The sequence below is a fragment of the Vidua macroura genome, chromosome 4 (genome assembly GCF_024509145.1).
Source record: "Vidua macroura isolate BioBank_ID:100142 chromosome 4, ASM2450914v1, whole genome shotgun sequence".
NCBI lineage: Eukaryota > Metazoa > Chordata > Aves > Passeriformes > Viduidae > Vidua > Vidua macroura.
This window is the reverse complement of record NC_071574.1, coordinates 46870725-46894422: the sequence shown is the minus strand read 5'-3', so window position 1 is coordinate 46894422 and position 23698 is coordinate 46870725. Positions and strand designations below refer to the sequence as shown.

Sequence of the window (23698 nt, the reverse complement as noted above, 5' to 3'; positions counted from 1 at the left end):
ATCTATTAAATTTTATTATAAAGCTTTGCACAGAAGCTTCAGGCTAGCAGGGATTATTTGTTTATTCTGAATGGACAAATGGAGACGATTTGAGGGCTATGCTTTTTAAGCATAATGTTATACAATTATATTTTAAACTCAGACTTTGGATTGGCTGGATAGGAAAGTTGGCATGTATTTTGTTGACTTTAAAAGAAATAAAACTACCAGGTCCTTGTTTGCTTTTTTTCCCAGTTGAATACTGTATTTTGAAAACCACATGCTGTGACCATAATTAACTATGTCTCATAACTGTAATGTTGGACATGTTAGAAATACATGAAGATAAGTACCTTGAACTATTTTTGATGAAATGTGGCTTTAGTGGTGTTCAACATAAACAACATGAGACTGACTTCTACTTTTTTTTTTTTTTCCCTACTTGGAAAGTGGAATTTTTTATTTTATTTTATTTTTATTTTACCCCCTGTTTATATACTGGTTAGGAGACAGCTACTAATAAAAAAGGTGAAAAACATCTAACTTGAAATCATGTGAGTTGTGAATAACAACACTTAACATTTTGGGGAGAGGATCTTTTGTCTTTTTCATTTTGCATCCTGAATTGTTACAAAGGAACCTAAGCCCTTTCCTGTTTTGTCCTTAAGAGAAATGTTTCATTACGTGTAGCTAAAGTGAGTAGCTACATTTCATTCAAGTAGCTAAAATGAGATACCACATGAAATTAGCAAACTTTAGCTGCAAGATCTGAAACACTGGGAGAATGAACTGTGCAAGTTTCGCTTATGACCTATAAGTGGTCACTGATATGCAATTTTTGGACATGGACTTGCTGCAAACAAGACAGTGTGAGATTACTTCTTGTTTTTTTACAGACCCAGACATGCCTTTTGTTCCTTCTATACCAGAAGACCAGTTCATCCTAGTAGAAGAAGGTGATCCTGCAGTTATCCCTTGTCGGACAAGTGACCCAGATGCTCAAGTGACTTTAGTTAACAATTTAGACAAGTCTGTGCATGCTTTATATGACACCAAACAAGGCTTCATAGGGAATTTTCCTGCAGGCTCATACACGTGCAAAACAATGGTTAAAGGCGTGGAGTTCAAGTCTGATGAGTTCCTCATCTATATTATAAGAGGTATTTATTTCTATTCATTTTTTAAAAAATAAAAAATGCTCCTGTTCTTTCTTCACACTGTAAGAGCACCAGCACCACTGGGTTATCTCAGATACTTCTCCAATGATGAGCTCCTTGCTCCTCTGGCAGTACTGCCAGTTACTTGTTGCAAGTTTACTTATAATTTTGATGAGAATAAGGTGTCCTTAACTTTATCTTCTCTCCAAAATTATTGCATGAAAAATTTTTGTAGTCCATGTATTTTCAATCTATTTGTGGAAAGACAACTTAAAAGGCTGGTGTTTCCCAGTGGCTTTGAATTGTAGAATTCTGGGTAGCCTGTAAAACATAATGATTTAATTATTTTGAAAACATTTTTCCTGGCCATCAAGGAATTCTCAAAGACAGTCACTGGTTAGCAAAATGGGAAATTGCTTTTATACCCAATGCCTTTTTTACAGGGGGATTTGAGATAGGAACCTCTAATTGAAATTTTACTTGTGGATCATTTCTTTGTGGGATAGAACTGCCTGTGCAGTTCATGCTTTAAATACAAATTGTTTATATTAGTATAGATCAGCAGTAATTTTAATGAATTTTCAAGGTGATTCCTCAGTAAAGAAATTGAAATGGAAATCTTCCTCTGAAACTGCATCATGTGAAAATTGTAATCTTTTAAAAATTAAATGAGATCTCTCTCCCTCTCTTCTCTTAGCTACTTCACAGCTGCCTGTTGAAATTGAAGCTCTTAAAACGGTCTACAAAACAGGCGAGACCATCGTAGTTACTTGTGTGGTCTTTGACAATGAGGTGGTTAATTTACAGTGGAATTATCCTGGGAAAGTGGTAAATATATCTTTCTTTTTTTTTTTTTTTTTCCCCCACAATGTTTGTAGTTATTTATTAGGCAAGCAAGTGAAGCTGTAAAATATTCTTATCTGAATGAGGACTGCTGAGGAGAGAAAACCAAGTAAGTTCTTTTAATTTTAGGTTGCCATAAAAGAAAGTCAGTCCCAAAAGGTAAATTTGCTGTTAGTAACTAAGCAAAGCATGAGAAGAAGGTGAGGTATGGCTGAGGAAGTAATGCTGTTTCTCAGGTCTTGTGCTGCTGCAAAAAAAGAAATATGAGAATGGAAAGATCTAGGTATGCTGGACATCTGAGTAGAGCTCTGCTAATTAAGGTCTGGACCTCTAAAACAGATCTCTTAAATCCTGGTTCTTGGGGATAAAAAAGAACAAGGAAGAATCAAGTCTATAATCTTAAGTGTTCTTCATTATGCAGATATAAACTGAAATTATTCTTACAGTCACTGAATAATGAGAAACAGCTAGTAAGAAAATCTTAAAACTTTTGTAGAACCCTGAAATTTTTCAAACTGGTTTAACATCCTTTTGCAGTGAAAACTTTTATTCAGTGAAACTTGGCTAGAGCCAGTCCCAGGCAATTACAGAGTATCCCATGTAAAAAGTCTGGTTGCTGAAGGAATGATGTAATTGTAGTGTACCTAGTTGCTACTCCAAATCCCACCTTTTATTTAAGTAAGTTAAGAGCCCAAGAGGAAAAATTATTTGAGCAAGTTTTGTCTTGTTTTCCATCTTACACATCAGTATAGTCTCTGCTATATGCCACCTTTGAAAACTAGCCCCAGCATATTTTTGTACCAGCCCCTCATGGGGCTGGTACAAAACATAACATGGTCTGTCATTTTCACCATCCCTTTACTCTCAGGAGTTTTCTCCTTGTCAATAAATTATTCTTGTTTTGAGAGTAGGCAGAACATAGGATCCATTAACTGGTTATTTTTTGTCTGGTGAAAGGGATAAAAATTCATCTTACTTCATGGATATTGAACAAAGGGGACTCAAGTGGCTTTTATATCTGAGGAAAAGGTAGTGCATAAAGAGTAAATTTCTCTGTCAAGTTGCTTACCCAAATTTTCAAAGGTATTTTGTTTATTGTGAACAAAATATGAGCTCTCAACCTCAACCTTCTGTGCCTACCCCCAAAAGGGTGTATTTTTATAGACACAGCTTTTCTGCTGTGGCTGAAAAAGGCATCCTTATCTGAGTAAACAAGTCTTCTGCCATACAGAATTTAGATGTTTGCTCTCACTTCAGGAATATCAAAGATCCTCAGTGATGTGCTTTCAACTCAGTTACTTAAGCAAGGTTTTCTTTTCCTTCTCCAAACTACAGAAAGAAAAAGGTCTGATAAAACTTGATGATATCAAAGTGCCATCACAGAAGCTGGTTTACACCCTGACCATTCCTGAGGCATCAGTGAAAGACACAGGGGATTATGAATGCACCGCTCGGCATGCAACCAAGGAGGTTAAGGAAAATAAGAAAGTAGCCATTACAGTTCATGGTATAGTCTGATTTTAGTGTCTAAAATTATTAACACATTGGAAAACACCATTCTTGAAAAAGGCTGCATAGTGTTGTTTACACAAGGCTTTTTTATTTACAGACAAAGGTTTTGTTCACCTGGAGCCTCAGTTCAGCCCACTGGAAGCTGTCAACCTGCATGAAGTCAAAAACTTTGTTGTTGATGTGCAGGCTTACCCAGCACCAAAAATGTACTGGTTGAAGGATAATGTGACTCTGATTGAAAATCTTACAGAGATTGTTACTACTTCAGGAAGAGTCCAGGAAACGAGGTAAAAAACTTTCTGACCCTTACTTTGCCATGCTGACTTGAGTTCCTCCCCCAGGAAACTGGGCACTACTCCTGCTCACTCTTTACACCTCAGTTTGTTGCTTCTTCCTCAGTGGCATTTAGAAGTAGTTTATTTGTTTTCTGTTCTAAAGGGCAATGCCTAATTTACTTCTTCTTACTACCTTCATAACATCAACCTCTTCAAGGTTCCTGAGCAAGAAACCTCTTCACTCCCTTTAACATTTCTCCACACCAATAGTTTCTGGCTATTTCCAGTAAAATCAGGGCTTTGTCAGGCCCCTGCAGAAAGTAACTAAGGCCACTTCTTTCTCAATTGTATGTTAATAGTTATTTACCACTTGAGTAATGACTTAGTTAAAGGCATGCTAGAAATGCTAAATGTCTCAATGTTATAATCACAACATACCCAGATTACATGTTGCCCCAAAATGATTTTTTTATGCCTACTTTAAAAATACAAACAAAAACTTGCATTTCTGCAGGTTTCAGAGTATTTTAAAATTGATACGGGCCAAGGAGGAAGACAGTGGATACTATACTTTGGTTGCTGAAAATGAAGATGAGATTAAAAGATACACCTTCTCATTGCTAATACAAGGTAAGCAGCCCCAAAGCCTTGCCCACCAGAACTCATGGCACACAGCAAAGACTTGATCCACTTACACACTGCATTGCCTGGAGTATGGATCCATGAAAGGCACGAACCAGGCTGAGTGGAGGAGTGCGTGTTAGTCTCTGGAGCTTTTCTAGCCTGATCCTGGCTTTCACTTCTGCACTGGCCTTGAGCCAAAAAGAAACTTCATCCGCCCAGCTAAGTTATTCCAGCTGACAGTGGGATGATAGCTCATTTAACATGACATGAAGACGTGGCACAACTGCAGCACTTCCTTCTCATTGCTCTGGCCTAGAATCCACTCTGCTGCAAGAGATAAGCACCTCCTGGTTGAGTCTGTATCTGTAGCTCTTGCTAAGGTGTTGGCCAAACAACACCTGTCCTGCTTTGAAATTTGAAGCTGTTTTTTTTTGTAAGCACTGACAAATATTTTAACAAACTCCTGACTCCTTCCCAGTTCCAGCTCTGATCTCAGCCCTTGTGGATGATCACCATGGCTCTGCAGGAGGGCAGACAGTGAGATGCTTGGCAGAGGGGACCCCACTTCCTGATGTGGAATGGCTGGTTTGCAAGGACATTAAAAAGTAAGAGGAGTAGGTGTTTTCTTACCTGAAATATGACCTGTATCCTCAATTATCTTAACATAATTAGTTACTGTACCATGTTTTCCTCATCAAGAAAGAAGATAATTCTTCTTTCTTTTTAGAGGCATATTTTTTATATTTCAAGAGAGGTTGTCAGCGCCCTTCTTTTTACATCCTATAGGACACAAAACAATGCATCAATTCAGCTTTCTCTCATAAAAGCTCCCTGTTCAGTAAGCCGACTCCAAGGATTTCACAGTCCAGGTTTGAGTAAGAAGTTTGAGAAGTGGCTGTCCCTCCATTCAGGGACTATTTTTATTTTGAAGGAAGAAAAGTGCAGGTTTTTCAGAGATGCAATCTAAAGATCCTTCTGGCCCTTAAATGTGTTGTTGTCAGAAGAAATTTGCAGGGAAAGGTAATTCTTGTTCACTCTTATTTATCCATACTTACACCGAACGCCCATTTCCCCCATTATTCTTCTCTGCAGGTGCAACAATGACACCTCATGGACCCTTTTGACTAACAATATCTCTGATATACATATGGAAGCCCACCTGGATGAGAAAAATATGGTGGAAAGCCAGGTGACCTTCCAGAAGGTAGAGGAAACCCTGGCTGTGCGATGTGTGGCAAGGAATGACCTCGGTGCTGTTACTCGAGAACTGAAGCTTGTGGCCCCCAGTGAGTTTGCTTTGTCTTTCTGTGCAATTACAACAGCCTGTTTGACCCTGCTCTAACTCACCCCAGTTCAGTCCTAATGGATAAAAATATGAATTGTTGTAGGTAATAAATTAAAGTGGATTTTTTTTTCACCTCGGTCTTTCTGAGGATGAGGCATTTTACAGGTCTTTATGGTGCATCTGCTTTTTTGCTTATTATGTGGTTCCATAATTCATTTTATCATTTTATTAGTAGTGGCTATGGGACATTCTTCTAGACAATCTGTATTTGGTTTTGAAACATGATGGCAAAGCAGCTCTGGGCTTGGAAAGACTTTATAGTCACTAGCCTCAGGAGCTGCTCCTGCCATTTCTGCAGGAACTGCAATGATGGGGGAGGTGGGTGTTTTATGTGTGTGATGTTCCTCATGGCTCACGAGGAAAATATGGTCTATCTTTTTACTCCACAGCCTTGAGATCAGAGCTAACAGTAGCTGCTGCTGTCTTAGTGCTGTTAGTGATTGTGATAATTTCCCTGATTGTCCTGGTCATCATATGGAAACAGGTATGTAGAGAAGTATTTCGGTTTGGGCGCTGAGCACTGCTGGGTTTTGATCTGCTCTAAAGTCAAGTCCAGGACTAATGCTTGGTTTTGCATTCAATGTGCTCTGCAGAAGCCAAGGTATGAGATTAGATGGAGAGTCATTGAGTCTATCAGCCCTGATGGCCACGAGTACATTTATGTGGACCCAATGCAATTGCCTTACGACTCCAGATGGGAGTTTCCTCGAGATGGGTTAGTGCTTGGTAAGTTTTCTGTAAGGGATTAGCCCCACCCTTCTTTGGGGAGAAAGACATTCAATGACCATTCTGAGGTCTCTGGAGGATCTGCAATGGAAGTTATGGCCACAAAGTCCAGAGTCTCTGTCTGTCTGTTCTCATCAGTTCTCCTTCCTGATCCTGTTCTACAGTGGCATCAGCCCTGAGGTCCTTGTGTTAGTGTCTCCTGTGCCTGCGTTCCAGTTCTCCTGTGCACAGTGTCTACCCCTACGTGGCTTAGGGGAGTCTCTCAGTGTTAAACACCCTTTTCAACCCCCATTTCTGCTAAGGCATCCACGTAAGAAGTATATAATTATTTTTTGTCTGCAAGACATTTATATACATATGTGCACAGACCAAGAAAATCTGCAACTAGTTATGTAGTTTTATTAAAAATATTTTTAAAATTATTAATCCATGCCATGCACATATCAGTGCTGAGTAACTGCATATTTTTGTGGCTACTGTCCTTCTTTTTTCTTCCTTCCCCTTCTGCTTTCTTCCTTTGCTATTCCTCATTATAATTCATACATAATTCAGTCGTAATTATTTCCTCAAGGCTGGCCCAACCTCTCATTTATATCAATTGAAAGTGTAATGACTATAGAAAATTTTAATGCTCTGTCAAGATAGTGCTTTAAACACACAAGGCTTCCCTCTCTTGGAGATATCTGTGAACCAAATTGTATTGCAAAACACAGGAGAAGATGATGAAATGTGTCTTTTGTTTGATGTATTTCAAGAAACATACTCCCCTGGTGTAGTTCTTCACCATCACAGAGAAAGAGTTAATTCTTGAAAGAAGCAAGAGAAAAATTTCCAGTTCAGGAACAATATCCTTTAATTAAATTCATGTTGCTAATTGAAGACTAGAGGAGGGTGAATGTTTTATTGAATTATTTTATTACAACCCAGACTTTAATTATATGCCTAAATAGGATTTGTCAGATCTGAGTTGTTAAAGACCACCACTGTGATTTTGTCTCCCTTGGACTCATGAGCATCAGCCTGCTTCAACGCCTTCTTGTTTACAAGTGTATTCAGATAGTCAATTTAAAACCCAATGCTCCATATTCTTCTGTCAATATGGATTGCACAACTGCTCTACTTGATATGCTCACCCACCGGCCCCTTTGTCATATTAAATTCTTGCTGATGAGGGGGGACCCTCTTTTGTTTCTGGGGCTGACAATTCTGATTTGTGTGGATTTTCTCTTATCTAAGTGGGAGATGACAGCAAAGCAATTACACCTTTAGTTCAACGAGGGTCTGAAGCAGGTAACAAACCCATTTTGGCTCTGTCAGATGAGTATTTCCCATCCTAGCTGTGTAAGCCAGCTGGCATTTTTTTGTTTTTTCTATCCAGTAGTGCCTGGAGTGCAGTGCTGTGTTAAATGCCAACTCTGAACATTGGCTGGATGGAGCTTCAATTGATAAATTTGGGTTACACTGCAAATGTCCCTTTGCAGTCACTGAGCCACAGTATATGCAGTGCACTGCTCTTTAAACGGCTCACGAGCCAGTGCAAGTCCAGGAGATGCATATCAGAAGGAACAATGCAGTAATGCCATGAGCTGTTTGAACACCACTGCCTTCTCCTGGTTCTGCTGAGAATTAACAAGGTCCCAACAGGACCTGGACCTCCTCATCTGGCTGACAGAGCTGAGAGCAGTGCCTTTTGAGGCATGGGGTCCGAGTGCTGCTGCTCAGGATACCAGGGTGGCTACACAGAGACAGCAGAATTGCTCTCATCACTTCCCAGCAAGCCACTTATTTGTCCAGGTGACCTTAATAAAATGAAATGCTAGTCTGACGTGGAATCTAACCTGTGCCTATTTGAAAAAGGCAAGTTAAGATTCAGGTCACACAACATTCAGAGATGTGGTACCTAATTTCATGAGTCTAGAAACTGGATGTAGATTATAAAGCTTGACACTTGTTTGGCTTTTAACATAGACCAAGAGACTTATGCTTTCATTTGGGGTGGGTTGATTATCCCAGGCCAATTTTAGAAAAAGAAGCATCCAGCTGAGATGGCTGCATCTGGAACAAATTCACACATGCCACCCTTGTGTCCTCTGAGCAGAAAAGCAACACCTCTCTGGCAGGCCCAGCAGATAAGCTCTGTGAACGGGTACAGAGGCTGAATTAGCTGCTGTTCCTCCACTAGTTTGAGGAACCTTGAGCTGCTGCTGTGTCTGCACAGTCCCTCTGTGGAGGTGAAGCAGCACTGCTCCTTCAGCGAGCAGATCGCAGCAGTGCCTTTATACTGAAAAGTAAACTCGCACTCTAATTTTGAGCTTCAATGAAGCACTCACCAAGAATATGATGGCATTACAGATGCTTCCAGTTCTTGGGCAGTTAGCTCCCACCTTGCTCCAGATTTCAAATGCAAAAGACATGGGGCTTGGGCTACATCTGCAGAGAAGGTTGAAAAGGGGAAATAGCAGTGATGGCTCCCTGCCATTCCGGAAGTGCTCTCACTGTCTCCACATGCAGCCCAGCCCAGTGGAGGTGATGGAGAGGGAGATGTGTGCCTTGTGCTCAGCTGACAATATGGTTTTGGGGAAGAATTGGCTTGTGAAGACAAGAAGATCAAGGAGCATCAGCAAATGCCATCACATTCTGAAGGGTTGCATCCTGCCATATGGCTCCCAGACCTTCAGTCTGAAAAGTTTCAGGGGCCAAATTTCAAACTCAGGTTGTTTGAATTAGTCTAAAATTTAGTGTGAAGCTTTCTCACATCCTGATTGGGAAGGATAACCTTTGGAGCACAGGAATCTTGAAAAGAAATCACATAGCTTCTGTGTGCATGACCAACTATGCTGTCACAATCTTGGAGAGATTCACCAGTGTTAACTCAGCTAAGCATTCTTTAACCATTTCTTGTGCTCGTTAATGATGTAGATATTGTTTGGTCAGAAATTTTCTTTCAAAAGCATGTGTACAATAAAAGTGGGGGCAGTAGCTAGAGGATAAGAGGAACATATGGCATTGCATGCCAGATAACACCTTCAGAAGTGTAAAAGGTGATAAGTTCAAACTGCAAACGAATGTCAAAGACAAAATGCTGTGTATCTCCATAGTAAAAGTTACTACCTATTCTTTCTGTGCTTAAAGTTAAAAAGTAACATAAAACCAAAGCAACAGCTTGTCAGGTATGTGATTATATTCTGGCATCTGGACCTCATATACAGGTTTGTTCACTCAGTGTTCCCTTGATGAACTTGGTTTTCATTGCAGAAGCTATGAAATACAGCATTTTGGAGTATGTTTGTGCAGTTCATATTTCTCTAAAATCTCAATCTGTACAAAATTCTTCTGGAGACTGTATCCATATTAGAAAACAGGATATATTAATCTGAAATTTTTGTCTAAATTGCTTTGTGGGAAGAGTAAAGGGCCTATAAACATTAGCTGTTTCATTAAAGCGCTTGGAAATTTGCAATACAATTTATTCCAGCAGATGAAACACACTTGTACATTAAACTTCAGAGAAGTTTCCCCTCATATGTGATCAACATGTATTTCAGCTTCTTGCAGATCTGAAATGGTGCTGCCTGTCTGTTTCTGAATGTGCTGTTGATGTGCTTTAGTCCATTTTAGTGCTGGATGTATCCAGCATTATATAATAGACCAGAACTCCAGCAGAGAGACCCAATTCAGATTTGTAAGTCAGGGACATGCCTGTATTTTAATTAGGTGCTGACTGAGGCAGAGGGGTCAGCTTAAGCCTAGGACAATCCATGCTGTGAGAGGATAAAGTGAAGATGGCAGAGCACAGGAAGGGATGAATTTGAATGAGCTGAGCTTCCAGGTGCAGGTGTGCTGTTGATGTTTACTTGTATCTTTTTAAGAATGGTACTTAATGATAGCACTTCATATCTGCTTTTTCTGCTAAAAAAAAAATCAATAATATCAATAATACTGGTGGTCTGGCTAAGAGAATGTGCCCTTTCCACAAAAGAATCAACTTGTAGAGGAATGGAGATAGGAAAGGAGCTGAATTGTTGTTACTTTCTGAAATAAATAATGCTCTCTTTTGTGTTCAGGTCGGATCCTTGGTTCGGGTGCATTTGGAAAAGTAGTTGAAGGGACTGCATATGGATTGAGTCGCTCTCAACCGGTGATGAAAGTAGCTGTGAAAATGCTGAAACGTAAGTTGTCATGGTTCCATTTCCCAAGCCAGGTAGGGCAGGTTCCCACAGGGTTATTCAAACATTGTCTGTTTTAAATTAATTCCTCATATCTGAAGTTGAAAAGGAATGGTGAAATGACGGGATTTTAAAATTATGTGTTAGATTGCTTGATGGCATTTCAAGCCTGAAGGTACCCAGGCTTTTGAAAACATCCAAAGTTTAGGTTTAGCTGAACAGCTACAATAACTCAACAAATACTGAGAAAGATAAAGTAACCATGAATGCCTTTGAACAAATGAGGGCTACACAACGAGGGGAAACAGGCAGCTCTTGTATAAGTTCACTGAAGATTTCCTGGTTCATGAGAACTGAGAGCCTGATGCAGTGATTCTGTAGGAACCATGGGGAACTTGCTTGTGTTGAATGAGCAGCTTGTAGAGTGCTTCTGTGCCATGTGGGCAATCCACTACACCTCTGGAGAGCGACAAACAGACTCAGTCAGCTACTGAGCTGCATCAAGTGAGTCCCTTATTAATCATTTATGGCTCCTCTCCAAGTCTTAAGAAAGACACATATCAAGTAAAAAGGATACAGTGGCAGCAATGCTCCAATGAGGCAAGCAAGGAGAAATTTTTTGTTAATATGAAAAAAGGTGACTGCTCCCACTGGGTGGCTAATGTGGTTTTTTTTTTTCCTACAGCTACAGCTAGATCCAGTGAAAAACAGGCACTCATGTCTGAACTGAAGATAATGACACATCTTGGCCCCCACTTGAATATTGTGAATCTGCTTGGAGCTTGTACAAAATCAGGTGGGTTTGGCTGACAAAATAGAGGTTTGCTGGGGGGTCATCATTCAGTATTTAACAAGCACATTGATGCCTAAATATTTTTAGCTTTTTATGTAATCTCCATGCATTTGTAGCTTTGTAGACTGTTAAATGCCTAGGTGTAACTTCTAGTACTTTTCCAGCTTTCTTTCCCACAATGAACAAATGTTTATTGATGCATTCCTCAAACTTTACCTAGTCTTGCCTGTTAGTTTACTGAGGACCTTTTATTTTGCACCACATAATCATAGTCACAATAAAGACAGAGTAGGAAATCAGGGGGAGAGCTCCAATGGGGCAGAACCCAGGGTGGAGGTTACCTGCTCCTCTAATTGGACAATATTGACTAGATATTCTAATTGCCCTATTTTATAAAACTGTACAAATTTAATTTGGAGCACTTTTTTTTTTTTTTTTGCCATACTGTGTACCTGAAGGCTTTTATATTATCATTCTAATGTTGTTTGGAAAAGTTTGTGTTCTATTTCCAGGCACCAACACAGGTTTCAAGTAAAGGACTTACCAATAAATATAAATAAATATAGATTTTCAGAAAGCTTATTGATATTTGGTAACAATTGCAGTCATAACTTAGTGGATAGAAATGCATTAACTTACAACTCTATTTTCTAATAATTTTGGAGTCTTTTTGTATTTGTTTCTATTTTTCAAAAACCCCACTCATCAATGCATAATTTTACTTTCTTTTAACAGGTCCTATTTACATCATTACCGAATATTGTTTTTATGGCGATTTGGTGAACTACCTGCATAAGAATAGGGACAATTTCCTGAACCGACACCCAGAAAAGCCTAAAAAAGATTTGGATATCTTTGGGATGAACCCCGCTGATGAAAGCACAAGAAGGTGGGAAAGAAATGAAAAAAGGAAATCAGTGACCTGCGACTTAAGGATTTAAGCCATTATAAACCCTTGCATTACTCTCATTCATTGGTTTAAACTCCTCCCTAATTTTTCTCATTAGACTTTTATTTGTCACATTTCATAAGTCTGGGAAGGTTTCAACAGTTTTTATTCAATCTCCCTGACATGTGTCTTAGATTTGTATTTCCTGCATGTAGACATGCCTGCAGTCTGAGGACCCCTGTGGTTTCTCCATAGATATCCAAGTGCATCTACCTGTCTCCTTGTTTCCATGCTTGGGGAATTTCCAGTGTTTAAAACTCCTTCCCTTCAATAACCTGGCAGAGCTTGTTCTCCAAATTCAAGTTCTCTCATTTATCTACCAATGGCTTAGCCAGTCTCAATAGTGTCCAAATGGTTAATGTTCATCCCAGAACTTTTTCTGGATGGTGGTTGAGGAAGTTTGTCATTGTACATTCAGTAATAATGTAATGCCATAAAATGAGCCAGGATTTAAAAGGTGAACAGAGATTCATTCAAAAAATCACTCAGAGAAATAGATCAACTGCCTTGGTAGCTGAGTAAAGCCAGTACTATTCATCTGGGCATGGGTTTGTTCAGCAGGACTGGATTTGATGCAAACTGTCTGGGTGAATAAATTACACCTATCATTTGGAATACCTTGAGCTAAAAGCCCTAGGCAGTGATACTTGAGTTCAGTGGGATTTTGAGAAATAAGGCATGATTACATACCTGACTGTTGGCAAAAGCCTAAGTTTGAAGCATTTGACTACAGTAATACACAGTAACATGTATTAATAAATGACGGTTATGTTATGCATATGATATATGGTAATGATCTTTATATATATATATACCCTAACAAGAATCCAGCTGCTGAATTTCACCTCAATACAATGGTACACCTTAAATGAATGGTTAGATGTGCCCATGCTCTGACAGGGGAGTCACTACCTGATACACTTGTATTTTTTTCCAATTCCAGTTATGTGATACTATCATTTGAAAACACTGGAGAATACATGGACATGAAGCAAGCTGATACCACTCAGTATGTGCCAATGCTGGAAAGGAAGGAGGGCTCTAAATACTCTGATATTCAGAGATCTGTGTATGATCGGCCTGCTTCATATAAGAAGAAATCCATGTCAGGTAATGTATGTCCCTTCTGCTTATATCATTAATACAAATTAATCATTAATACAAATGATTCTTGTGTAAACACGTGTCTAATTTTTGTCCTCTAAATGGACACAAACTGCTTAGCTCTGTTCAGCAAGAGTGTGAGAATAAGCTGTAAGCTCAAAGCTTGTGATTGTGTTCTTCCACTCTGCTCTGGGGCTAGGAGAGGGAGGAGTTGCTGGAGCAGAAGGGGTCCTATTGTATATTAGTTTCTGTGCTGAAGCACTGGGTAGTTGTGCTCTGCAAAGGGGCTGTAGGCACTCTTTGGAGGCAGTGATTTTATCAGTCTTGTAGTTTGAAGGATTTTGAGCAATAGCAATGACCAATAATAATAGTAGCTTATATTGTACTGTTTCCACTTACATTTCACATTAACTGACACTTACCAAATGCAGAACACTCCCAAATACTTTCCTGGATTATGTAATGAAGATAGTGAATGCATCCTATTCCCTGTCCCTGTTCTCAGAAACCAAATATGCTTTTGTTTAAAAACAGACACCACCACTTCTGCATCCAGGCCTCAGAAACTGAACCATATCCAGTCCCAGATTTACATGGCAGACTTATGTACTCATGCTCTAGGACAGTCAGGGAAAATGAATCACTGAATTTTGACTGGGTTTTTTTCTGGCATTTTCATAAAAGAAATAAGAACTGTTGCCATAGAAGTCCTGACCCTTTTTGTTGATATTGGATTAGTCCCAGTGAATACTTCCTGGGAAACAACAGTGTTCAGCAAAAGTAAATGGATAAGAATGTACATGCATGCACAAAACCCTAATGAAGGTATTACCTCTAAACAAATATTTTTGTACCACACAACAAGTAAACAATATGTGTAACAGTCCAGTAATGTCCAGTAACTGTTCTTTCTCACTTTACTTTTCCCTACTGTTCTCAGGGGAAAAAATTACAGAGAGGAGAAAACCCAAACCTGTTATTTAATACTGGCTGTTTTCAAAAATGCAGGTTGTTTCAGTGACTGATGCAGACATTAAAAGTGGCAATAGTTACTATGAAAAGACTGTTTTGGTCATGGAACTCTGCTAAAATTATCAGCTCAGAATCATGATAGGTAGGGGAAGATGGATGCTTCTTTCACACTCCACAGCAAAACCACATTTTTCTTCTTTTTTTCAATAGAATCAGAAGTCAAAAACCTTCTTTCAGACGACGGTTCAGAGGGCCTCAGCCTACTGGATTTGCTGAGCTTCACCTATCAGGTTGCACGGGGAATGGAATTCTTGGCTTCTAAGAATGTAAGTAAATAAAAAAGTAAGCAAAATGGAATAATGTGTAAAAATGTCTTCTGCAGCTATGGTTTTAAATTTAGATTTTGAGCATATGACACAATGTAGTATTCTTTTTGGAGATATAGACAGCTTTCTCACTTACCTGGAAATGGAGATCACCATGGCTGGAAAAAAACAAAGCAGCAGTCACTTGTTTTCATCCTGTGACATTGTTGGAGTCAGGGTGCCAGAGATGGTGGAGGATCAAAGCAGGGTCTGGGTGAAGGGTCCATGCAGTCACAAATGGACCAGCATGGTCAGAAGCACGAGCATATCATTAGTACATGATGGGTAGAATGGGAAAGGGTGAGCACACTTTTGCCTCCCCTCCCCTAAGATGCATCTATGTAAGACCTTGCTGGTCCTGAAGCCTGGTGCCTCCTTGCCCCTGCTAGAAGGTGCTTGTGCAGTAGAAGGTCTTGTTAGGACTGTGCCTAGAAAGCCAATCCTTTTGTAAGGGCAGTGGTCCTCATGGAAAAAGCACGTACTTGAACAACTTCATTTCTCTCCACACAGTGTGTGCACCGTGACTTGGCCGCTCGGAATGTCCTCCTGGCTCAAGGAAAAATTGTGAAGATCTGTGACTTTGGGCTGGCTAGAGACATCATGCATGATTCCAATTATGTCTCCAAGGGCAGTGTATGTACTTAATCTCTGGAGCTCTGCTTCAACTGAAATGAAAATTGTCAGTTTTAAATGTTATTTCATGTTCTTGCCATTCAGTGTTGGTTACAGTAATTGACCATTGGGATGAATGCTCCTCAGAACAATTTATCTTCAGATCATTAATTCCTGCAACTTTTATAACTCTGTTTTAAAGCTAAAAAGTACACATTTAGTACTTCACAGTCTGGCATTTTTAACTGGCAGGTTTTGTGACTGGATAAATCATTAAGGAACTGTCAAACCATGAAATATTCTGACCTAGGTCAGCAGTGCCAGATTTTGCATCATACCTTCAATCATTTGCTACCTGGTCATTTGCCAGTAATGAAATGAATACAGCTATGATTTAGCTAGTTTTTGTTGGGAGCAACAAGTAGCATTGCTTATAATCCTGATACCTCTGTATTAAATTGAATTAAAAATAAACACTAGCAAGGTTAATTCAACTTTTCTTATAGAGAGATGTTATTCCTGGCTATCAAACAACAATTGCAATAGTAATAATTTATTTAATGACTAATCTGTGTTTTTGGGCTTTTGTTCTTTTTATTACAGACTTTCCTCCCAGTAAAATGGATGGCACCTGAAAGTATTTTTGACAACCTGTACACAACATTAAGTGATGTCTGGTCTTATGGCATTCTGCTGTGGGAAATATTTTCTCTTGGTATGTTCTGTAAATATTTTCCTATGTGTAGTGATTAAGCTTTTTCAATTCAAACTGTTTTACATGAAGTATTTAAATTCTGCATATAAAAAATATATGCATGAAATCCACTGTTAGTTGTTCTTCTGTATGGGATGTCAGATTCCAGTGTTAGGTGTGAAGTGAAATTCTGTACTCTCCCAAAGTTCTCTTTAGTTTTGGTATGGATTTTTTTGTTCATTTGTTTGGGAGTTTTGTTGGTTTTTTTGTTTGTTTTTGCAATACACTTTTTTTTTTCTGTAAAACTAAAAGAACTGTGTGAAAATCTTTTGTGGAAAGTATTGGTGTGCCACAACAGGATTGATTTTCTGTCTAATATGAGAAGGAACATGTTTCTCCCTTGCAATGGGATGCCTGGGGCTGCAGCCCAGCTCAGCAGCTGCTTTGGAACAGCCTCTTCATACACGTTTCAAAAGAGCCTGTCTTAGTCCCATTACAGAATGAAAATAAATGTCAATCTTCTGGGACACTGATTTCTCATTTCCAGGTCAACACTGTTCACACAGTTGGTTTATGGCAGTGTAAAGTGGTTATGACAATATATAGCAGTTACAGACCATGTACAGTTCCCAGCTGGGAACAGTCTGGCTCTCTCCTCAGCCTCATTAATTAGCTTCCTGGACGGGTGGATGGCCCACTTCAGCGAGCCTGCATTGCCCAGATTTACTGCCAGCAGAATTACTCATGCCTGTGTGGTATCTACTGCTGCCCCATGGCAACCCCAAGTCTAATGTTATTTGCTAGAATAAGTTGTCACATAGCTGCTTCTCAGAAAACAACAGTTGCACCACTATTTATGGTATTGATTCCTGTAATCTCTGGGCATCATAGGATCCTGTAAATAGCCATTCCCTGATATCCCTGGGAGGCATTGGACAGCTCAGGAACTAAAGCACTACACTTCACTTCTTTACTACCTGTAAAGAAGGTTCTGAAACTCAATTTTAGGTGAAAATCCTGCTTTTGAAAGGGCAGAGGTTTCTGAAGTAATAGTATAGTATGCCTCATCCATCTGAGAAAACTGTTCTTCTTTGGAAAGCAAAACATATCCTCAGGAGTGTTTGTTGAGAAGGTCAGTTATTACATCTTGCCATCATGTTGACTTCAGCTTGAATTACTCTTTTACACATCAGCAACAACTGAGCATGAGTGCAATGATGCCTTTGTGCTGCAGCCCCAAATTATCAGTTCACTGTGTTAGCTTGGGCCAAGTCCAAACCTTTTTGACAGCCCATGCCAAATGCAGACTGATGACCTGATCCAGGTGTCATACTAGTACCTACTTCAATCTTTCCTAGCCAGTGTTTCAAATGAGGGCTTAATGTCATCTAGACTGTAGGTCTGTTGTGAAACACTGGCTAGGAAAGAATCATTCTGATGTCATGCTAAATTACAGTGTTAACACTTCAAGACATCAACAAGAAGACAGTATTTGGGAACTCTGCATGGGTAGTTAAGTACAGAGTAATAGTTCTGCTTCTCTTTCATCTGCAGGTGGCACACCGTATCCTGGCATGATGGTCGATTCTACTTTCTACAATAAGATCAAGAGTGGATATCGAATGGCCAAACCTGATCATGCTACCAATGAAGTGTATGTGTGCATGTGGCTTTTCCACACCTGTCCAGTCTCCAGAGAATTTTGGCTTTAGTTTCTGTTTGATCAGTTATGTTCCTCTACCAGCTCATTAAACTGGTTTCCTTCTTATCTGCAGGTATGAGATTATGGTGAAATGCTGGAACAGTGAACCAGAGAAAAGACCTTCTTTCTACCATTTGAGTGAAATTGTGGAGAGCTTGTTGCCTGGAGAGTACAAAAAGGTTTGCTCTTTGTAATTTTCTCTGTGTTTCCTGTATACTGCTTCAGAGGGAATTATAAGCATTGTCCCAGCCATGAGAGCCATGAGCACTGAACTGACACATTCTAACCTACGTGAATTATGTGATTAGCATGGGAACATTGCATGTTCGGTTTCTTCAGTCAAACTTGCTGAGACAAGCAGTTCTGCAGTATTAACTGGGAAGCAGAACCCTTTATGTCTAATTAAATCCTAACAACTCAATTTTTCTACTGGAGAACTAGTTCTATATATTTTCATGGGATTAAATAATTATATAAAAGGGAGTTCTTGGCCCATGTGTATAATCTCCCTGTCTCCTTCTTTGGACCCTGACACCAGCAAGTTTTCCCCTCACACTTCTGATAGCTCTGGACAAGTTGTGCCTTCCCCATCATTCAGTGTTTCATTTTTCCCACATACCTTAACTCCCTTCTCCCTGCCCTTCTTTCACATCTATTTGTCTGCTTTGAGCTGCCACAAAGCTTTGCTCCTGCATCATCTAAAACTTATGTGTCACTTCTCCCTACAAAGCAATTGAAGCTTCTGGACTTCTCTATCCAGTGTTGCTGGCTCATAGGACACAATATTTGCTATGCTAATGAATCACAGCTGCCCATCTGAAGAAAGGCAGCCTTAGTGAATAGCATCTAATGAGGGGTTGAAATGAATATTTTCAGAGCTATGAGAAGATTCACCTGGACTTCCTGAAAAGTGATCACCCAGCTGTCACACGCATGAGAGGGGACTGTGACAATGCTTACATTGGTGTAACTTACAAGAATGAAGACAAGCTAAAGGACAGGGAGAGTGGATTTGATGAGCAGAGGCTGAGTGCTGACAGTGGATACATCATTCCCCTGCCTGACATTGACCCTGTTTCTGAAGATGAACTTGGCAAAAGAAACAGACACAGGTAGGTGCAGTTCCAGATCCCTTAGCCCATAGTCACCATTTGGGATCATGTTTGGCAATGTCCAAACACTTTACAGCATTGTACTCTGCAAATGGTTTCCTTAGCTCTGTTGAAACTACTTATTGGGGGAGACACATATAAATATGGTAGTATGACTGGCCACAGTGTTTTCAATGGGGAAAAGTTAATTTTGCCTGTTTTGTGGTTGCCAGGGTAAGGCGACTGCTGGTAGGGTGCTTCTGTGTGTTTTTGGGACTCCTTTAATAGCTTGGTCAAGTCACAGTGGGTGCCTGGTGGATCTGTGGGCACATTTTGGACACATCTTGGCTCCTTGGCACTTCATATGAGATCTCAAAGGACTGATTTGTTTGTATGAGACAAATTCTAAAGTCTGGGAGTAGTTGATAATATCTTCTATGTTCTATGTCCATATATCTTCTAGTTTTCTATGAAAGCAGGGTGTCCAGAACTTTTTACTTCTTTCTTGTCAATCTTGTCAATTTGCATGACCAATGCCACTACAACACAACACTGCCTGACCCCAGTTGTGAATGGTGCAGGTTTAATTCAGTCCTTAATTCATAGTGTATAGATTCAGAAACCTAGAAATGCCTTTTTTCTTTTTTTTTCTTTTTTTTTTTTCTTTATTTTTGTGCTTTATTCAAGTGAGGGAAGAAAGAAGTCCCTAAAAGTACTATCAAAATCAAGACATATTATCTCTCTCTGTTATCCTTACCTTACTGTCTGTTACTGTTATTATCTTACGATTTTTTAAATTATTTTTTTATTATTATCTTATTATCTATTGTCATTGTTACTATCTTATTGTTATTGACCTCCCCAGATTTACCTAAGTGACCTATTGTCACAGTAGTGTCATAAAACTATTTCTCCAACAAATATCTGGCTGAGAGTGCTTGGAGGAATATAAGAACAGCATACTCCTTTGAATTCCAAGGTGGTTCACTACTTTTGATATACAAGATATGTCATGTCCTAAGAAACCAATGGTCATAGTCACCTAAGATTGCACTGTGGGTCGGAAAGCATCTGGGGAGGTAGCGTTCAGTTCTGCTGGAGACTGGAGTATTTACCCAGCCACAGTCACCACCACCTTATCTCTGAGATATTTGTCTCTTCCAGTTCACAGACATCTGAAGAAAGTGCCATTGAAACTGGTTCCAGTAGCTCTACCTTCATCAAGAGAGAGGACGAGACCATTGAGGACATTGACATGATGGACGACATTGGGATCGACTCCTCAGACCTGGTGGAGGACAGCTTCCTGTAACCCCACGCACACCTGCCAGCTCTGCACACAGGGAAGCTTCCCGTGTTGCCTACAGACTTCTGCTCCACACAGAAAACCACTTTATTGCAACGTCAAGGATGTGAAGAGGAGGTGGATTTGTAGAAAGGAACTCCCAGAAATGGGCAGAGGACTCAGCCTGAGTATAAATGAAAGAGACATGTTGAAGATGGATTTTTTTAGTGTTGCTTCTTGCAGTACTTCAGTAGCATCTCAGTGTTGTTTGCCATTCCAACTGGTAGGAGGATGAAGGGAAAGGCCACAAACAGACCAGTTTTGTGTTTCAAGGGCATTCATATGACTTTGATGGATCAGTTTTCCACTGCAGCAATACTTCACCTTTGTAATTATGTAAATAACTGTCTACTCAAGGATCTTTTGAGGTGCACATTGAACATATGCCATGGATTTTAGAAGAGCTCATTCATGAATTCTGGGTACCTCCTCCCTCAATCTTAATGTCAGCTGCTGTTGAACTATCATGTGAATTGAAGAACATGCAAAAACCACTTTTGGACCAAAAAGGTCTAAAACCACAAGGGACTGACCAGTACTATAAAACATGTTACTTTCTACCATTAATGCAAGTAAAGGGGAATAATAATGATAATAATAATGATAATTAAAATTCAGTCTATAATAGGTGTTAGAAACCTAGTAAGTCTTTATTAACTATAGAAGGTAGCTGTTTTCAAGATAATACTACTACTGTTTTCAGTAACACTAAATGTATATTTTACAATCCATTGTCCTTCAGTAAAAGCACAATATCAAAACACTTTTTTAAGTGCAGGGGAGAAATTTCCAGCCCAAAAAATTTTATAAAATTTTTTCTTCTTTTTTTCTGATCTACACAGAATGGTAATTGTTCTGGTTAGCTAAAACTACTTTAAAAATGGAGAAAAAATTTAAGATTTTTTTCTTTCATGAGCTGAGTAGCTTTTCTAATCAGATATACTAGAAGCAACTAGTTTTCCTCTGATTAAGTGAGGTTCTAAAAATTTAAATGAAAAAAAAATTATACCAGATTTCCAAGATGCTGGGGAATGGAAGATTATGATAAACCACCAGCAATACTCCATTATTCGTGTTTCATGGGTACTCAAAAGAAATCTTATCCTGAGGTTAGCTGTGAAGAATTGATTTGATATTTGAACTGTTCAAGGAACAAAGACATTTCTCCTAGCCTGAAACACAAGTTCAAATAAGCAGAAATAAATATGCAGAAAATATTCTTGTCTTGGTTTTCAAATTTAAACAGGAGCAGAAATCTCTACTATATTTGTAGACTGTAACTACAAAAGGTAAATGCTTCTAGGAGTGTTTTTTGGAAGAAGGTGCATGAAAATGAACCTGCTCTCAGCCTGCAATTGTTGGTTTTTGACACCACTTATATGAACAAACTATTATGATTACTGCTATCACTGTACAATGCATTATTGAGATATGATACTTTGGAAGACTTACATGTGAAAAAAGTTACATCACTGCCAAGGGCTCCATCCTTTCTGGTACTCAGATTTCAAACTTCGCCTTAATTCAGTGCAATGAGCACCTTGTAGGATATGCCCAGCCTCTATTATGATACAACCAATGCAAGTATGGTGCCAACTCATTCCTGTGTTGCAGTGTTTTCCTAGGAAGTGTGAAAGAGTGACTGACAGAACATGCTGCCATGTTAAACCACAGCTTACCTTCAAATGGCCCTACAAAAAGCTTCATAAGTCCCCTTGACTTCACTTCTGGACAGCTACAGATCAAATAACAGCAAATGCAATATTGGCAGTGTTACAGTGTGGGACCCTGCACAGGCTAATAATTCTGGGTCTGGGTTTCAAGCTGTCACCTGGCTGAGGCCATGCACAAGATCACAGCAAATGTGAAAACAGGACCTAAAGCAAGCCCCCACATTTTCAACCCCGATGGAAGCTGACAATCAGAAGGAATGGTGAATGATGGTGCATTCTCTACTTCTTGCATTCGACAGATCAAGAACAAGTGTCTTCCTGGGACCATGCTTTTGCCAAACATGTCACTGAGTTCTGTATGGGGACAACTGTGAAACATAGACTCTTGATATAGCCGGGACAGATGAGATGGTGTGAAATCTCCCTCCAGTTACGAACTATGAATTGAGGAAACACAAATTGTCTATGGATATCCCAGATATCTGAATGGCCACTTGAGATGACATGTGCCTTAATTTGCATGTGTAGTCTTTACAACTACACATTCAAATTAGGCAAGCAATTTCACCTGCATTTTTGCACATGGCCTAGTATTCTTCAGGGTTTGAAAATCAGCCCCAGCATGTTTTATTATATCAGTTACTGGAATCTAAGGACATTTTCATGCAGCTTTGCTTTCCCCTCACCAGCTTCATTCTGTATCTCACAGTGCATCTCAGGCTAGACTCAACCAGTGAACTAGAGCTGGCTCACTTTCTGATACATGGTAATGTTAATTCTCCATCTTGTCATGAGTATTGTGTAGATGAATTGAATCTGTGGCAGGGGTCTAGCCAAACCCAGCTCACTGCAGGCTTGGAATCAGACAAACTGGCCTGGAAACTGGAATGAGAAGGAGAGGAAAGGATTTACTAGAGAGGGAGAAGTGTGAAAGGATGAATTGTTTAGTTTCACAATATTATCAGTATTACAGACTTTTTTTTTTTTTTTTTATGGCTTACTTTTTGAGAAGCCACTGGAAGAGATATTCCCAAACCTTTTGCTACAGTAATTGTATAATGACAATCAGTGTTATCCTACGAAATGCAGCTTTTGATTTGGAATGGCCAACCAATTCCTTACAGCGTGGTCTGCAACTTGTACAAAATGGTCCTATTACATGATGAAGGACGTGAGATATGATGATGTTATACATCAATATGTATATAAGTATTTTTATATAGACTTCTAGAATACTGCCAAAACATTTATGACAGCTATATCACTGCCTTTGTTTATATTTTTTTTACTGTGATATATTCCACAGGCACGTTAACTGTTGCACTTTGAATGTCCAAAAGTTATATTTTAGAATAATAAAAAAGGAAGTGTTTCCAAAATGATGGCTGTTGTGAAATGTTTGAAGAAAGGCAAACTGGCCTGAGTGATGGTAGGCACAAAATGTATTTCAAAAATGCCCCTGTTGATATTTTGTCTTTGAAAAAATCTTGTAAATTAAGATCTCTATATTTCAATAAATGATATATAATTTAAGGATATGTGAGGGGTCTATACTCTCTTATTGAAAGATGTTTATAAAGAATCAGTCTTGCTCAGGGATTTTTCCCTCAAGAGATCTTTGAGCTCTCTGTGAAGCCATTGATCAGTAATGACCACCATGTCTCCGAGCCTTTCCAGTGGGCATAGTGAGGGAGTGCTGGCAGCAAATGACCCGGATACCAAGTGACATCTGTGGGGAGTCATATTATCTCCCAAAACACAGCAGGTATGG

The 23698-nt window shown here is 39.3% G+C and overlaps 1 protein-coding gene across 1 annotated transcript in view; it reads left to right on the top strand.

Annotated features, from left to right (window-relative positions):
• The window catches only part of PDGFRA (platelet derived growth factor receptor alpha), a 34562-nt gene extending 11097 nt beyond the window's left edge, over positions 1–23465 (top strand). The window contains exons 4-23 of the mRNA XM_053975527.1: positions 876–1139; positions 1834–1964; positions 3315–3486; positions 3589–3778; positions 4281–4396; positions 4869–4995; positions 5483–5676; positions 6125–6219; positions 6329–6461; positions 10526–10630; positions 11313–11423; positions 12156–12309; positions 13313–13479; positions 14656–14771; positions 15321–15443; positions 16026–16137; positions 17671–17770; positions 17892–17997; positions 18695–18930; positions 20074–23465. Of these exons, the coding sequence (XP_053831502.1) occupies positions 876–1139; positions 1834–1964; positions 3315–3486; positions 3589–3778; positions 4281–4396; positions 4869–4995; positions 5483–5676; positions 6125–6219; positions 6329–6461; positions 10526–10630; positions 11313–11423; positions 12156–12309; positions 13313–13479; positions 14656–14771; positions 15321–15443; positions 16026–16137; positions 17671–17770; positions 17892–17997; positions 18695–18930; positions 20074–20221 (2900 nt within the window). The 3' untranslated portion in view covers positions 20222–23465. The remainder of the gene's footprint in view (positions 1–875; positions 1140–1833; positions 1965–3314; positions 3487–3588; positions 3779–4280; positions 4397–4868; positions 4996–5482; positions 5677–6124; positions 6220–6328; positions 6462–10525; positions 10631–11312; positions 11424–12155; positions 12310–13312; positions 13480–14655; positions 14772–15320; positions 15444–16025; positions 16138–17670; positions 17771–17891; positions 17998–18694; positions 18931–20073) is intronic.
• Positions 23466–23698: the final 233 nt, after the last annotated feature.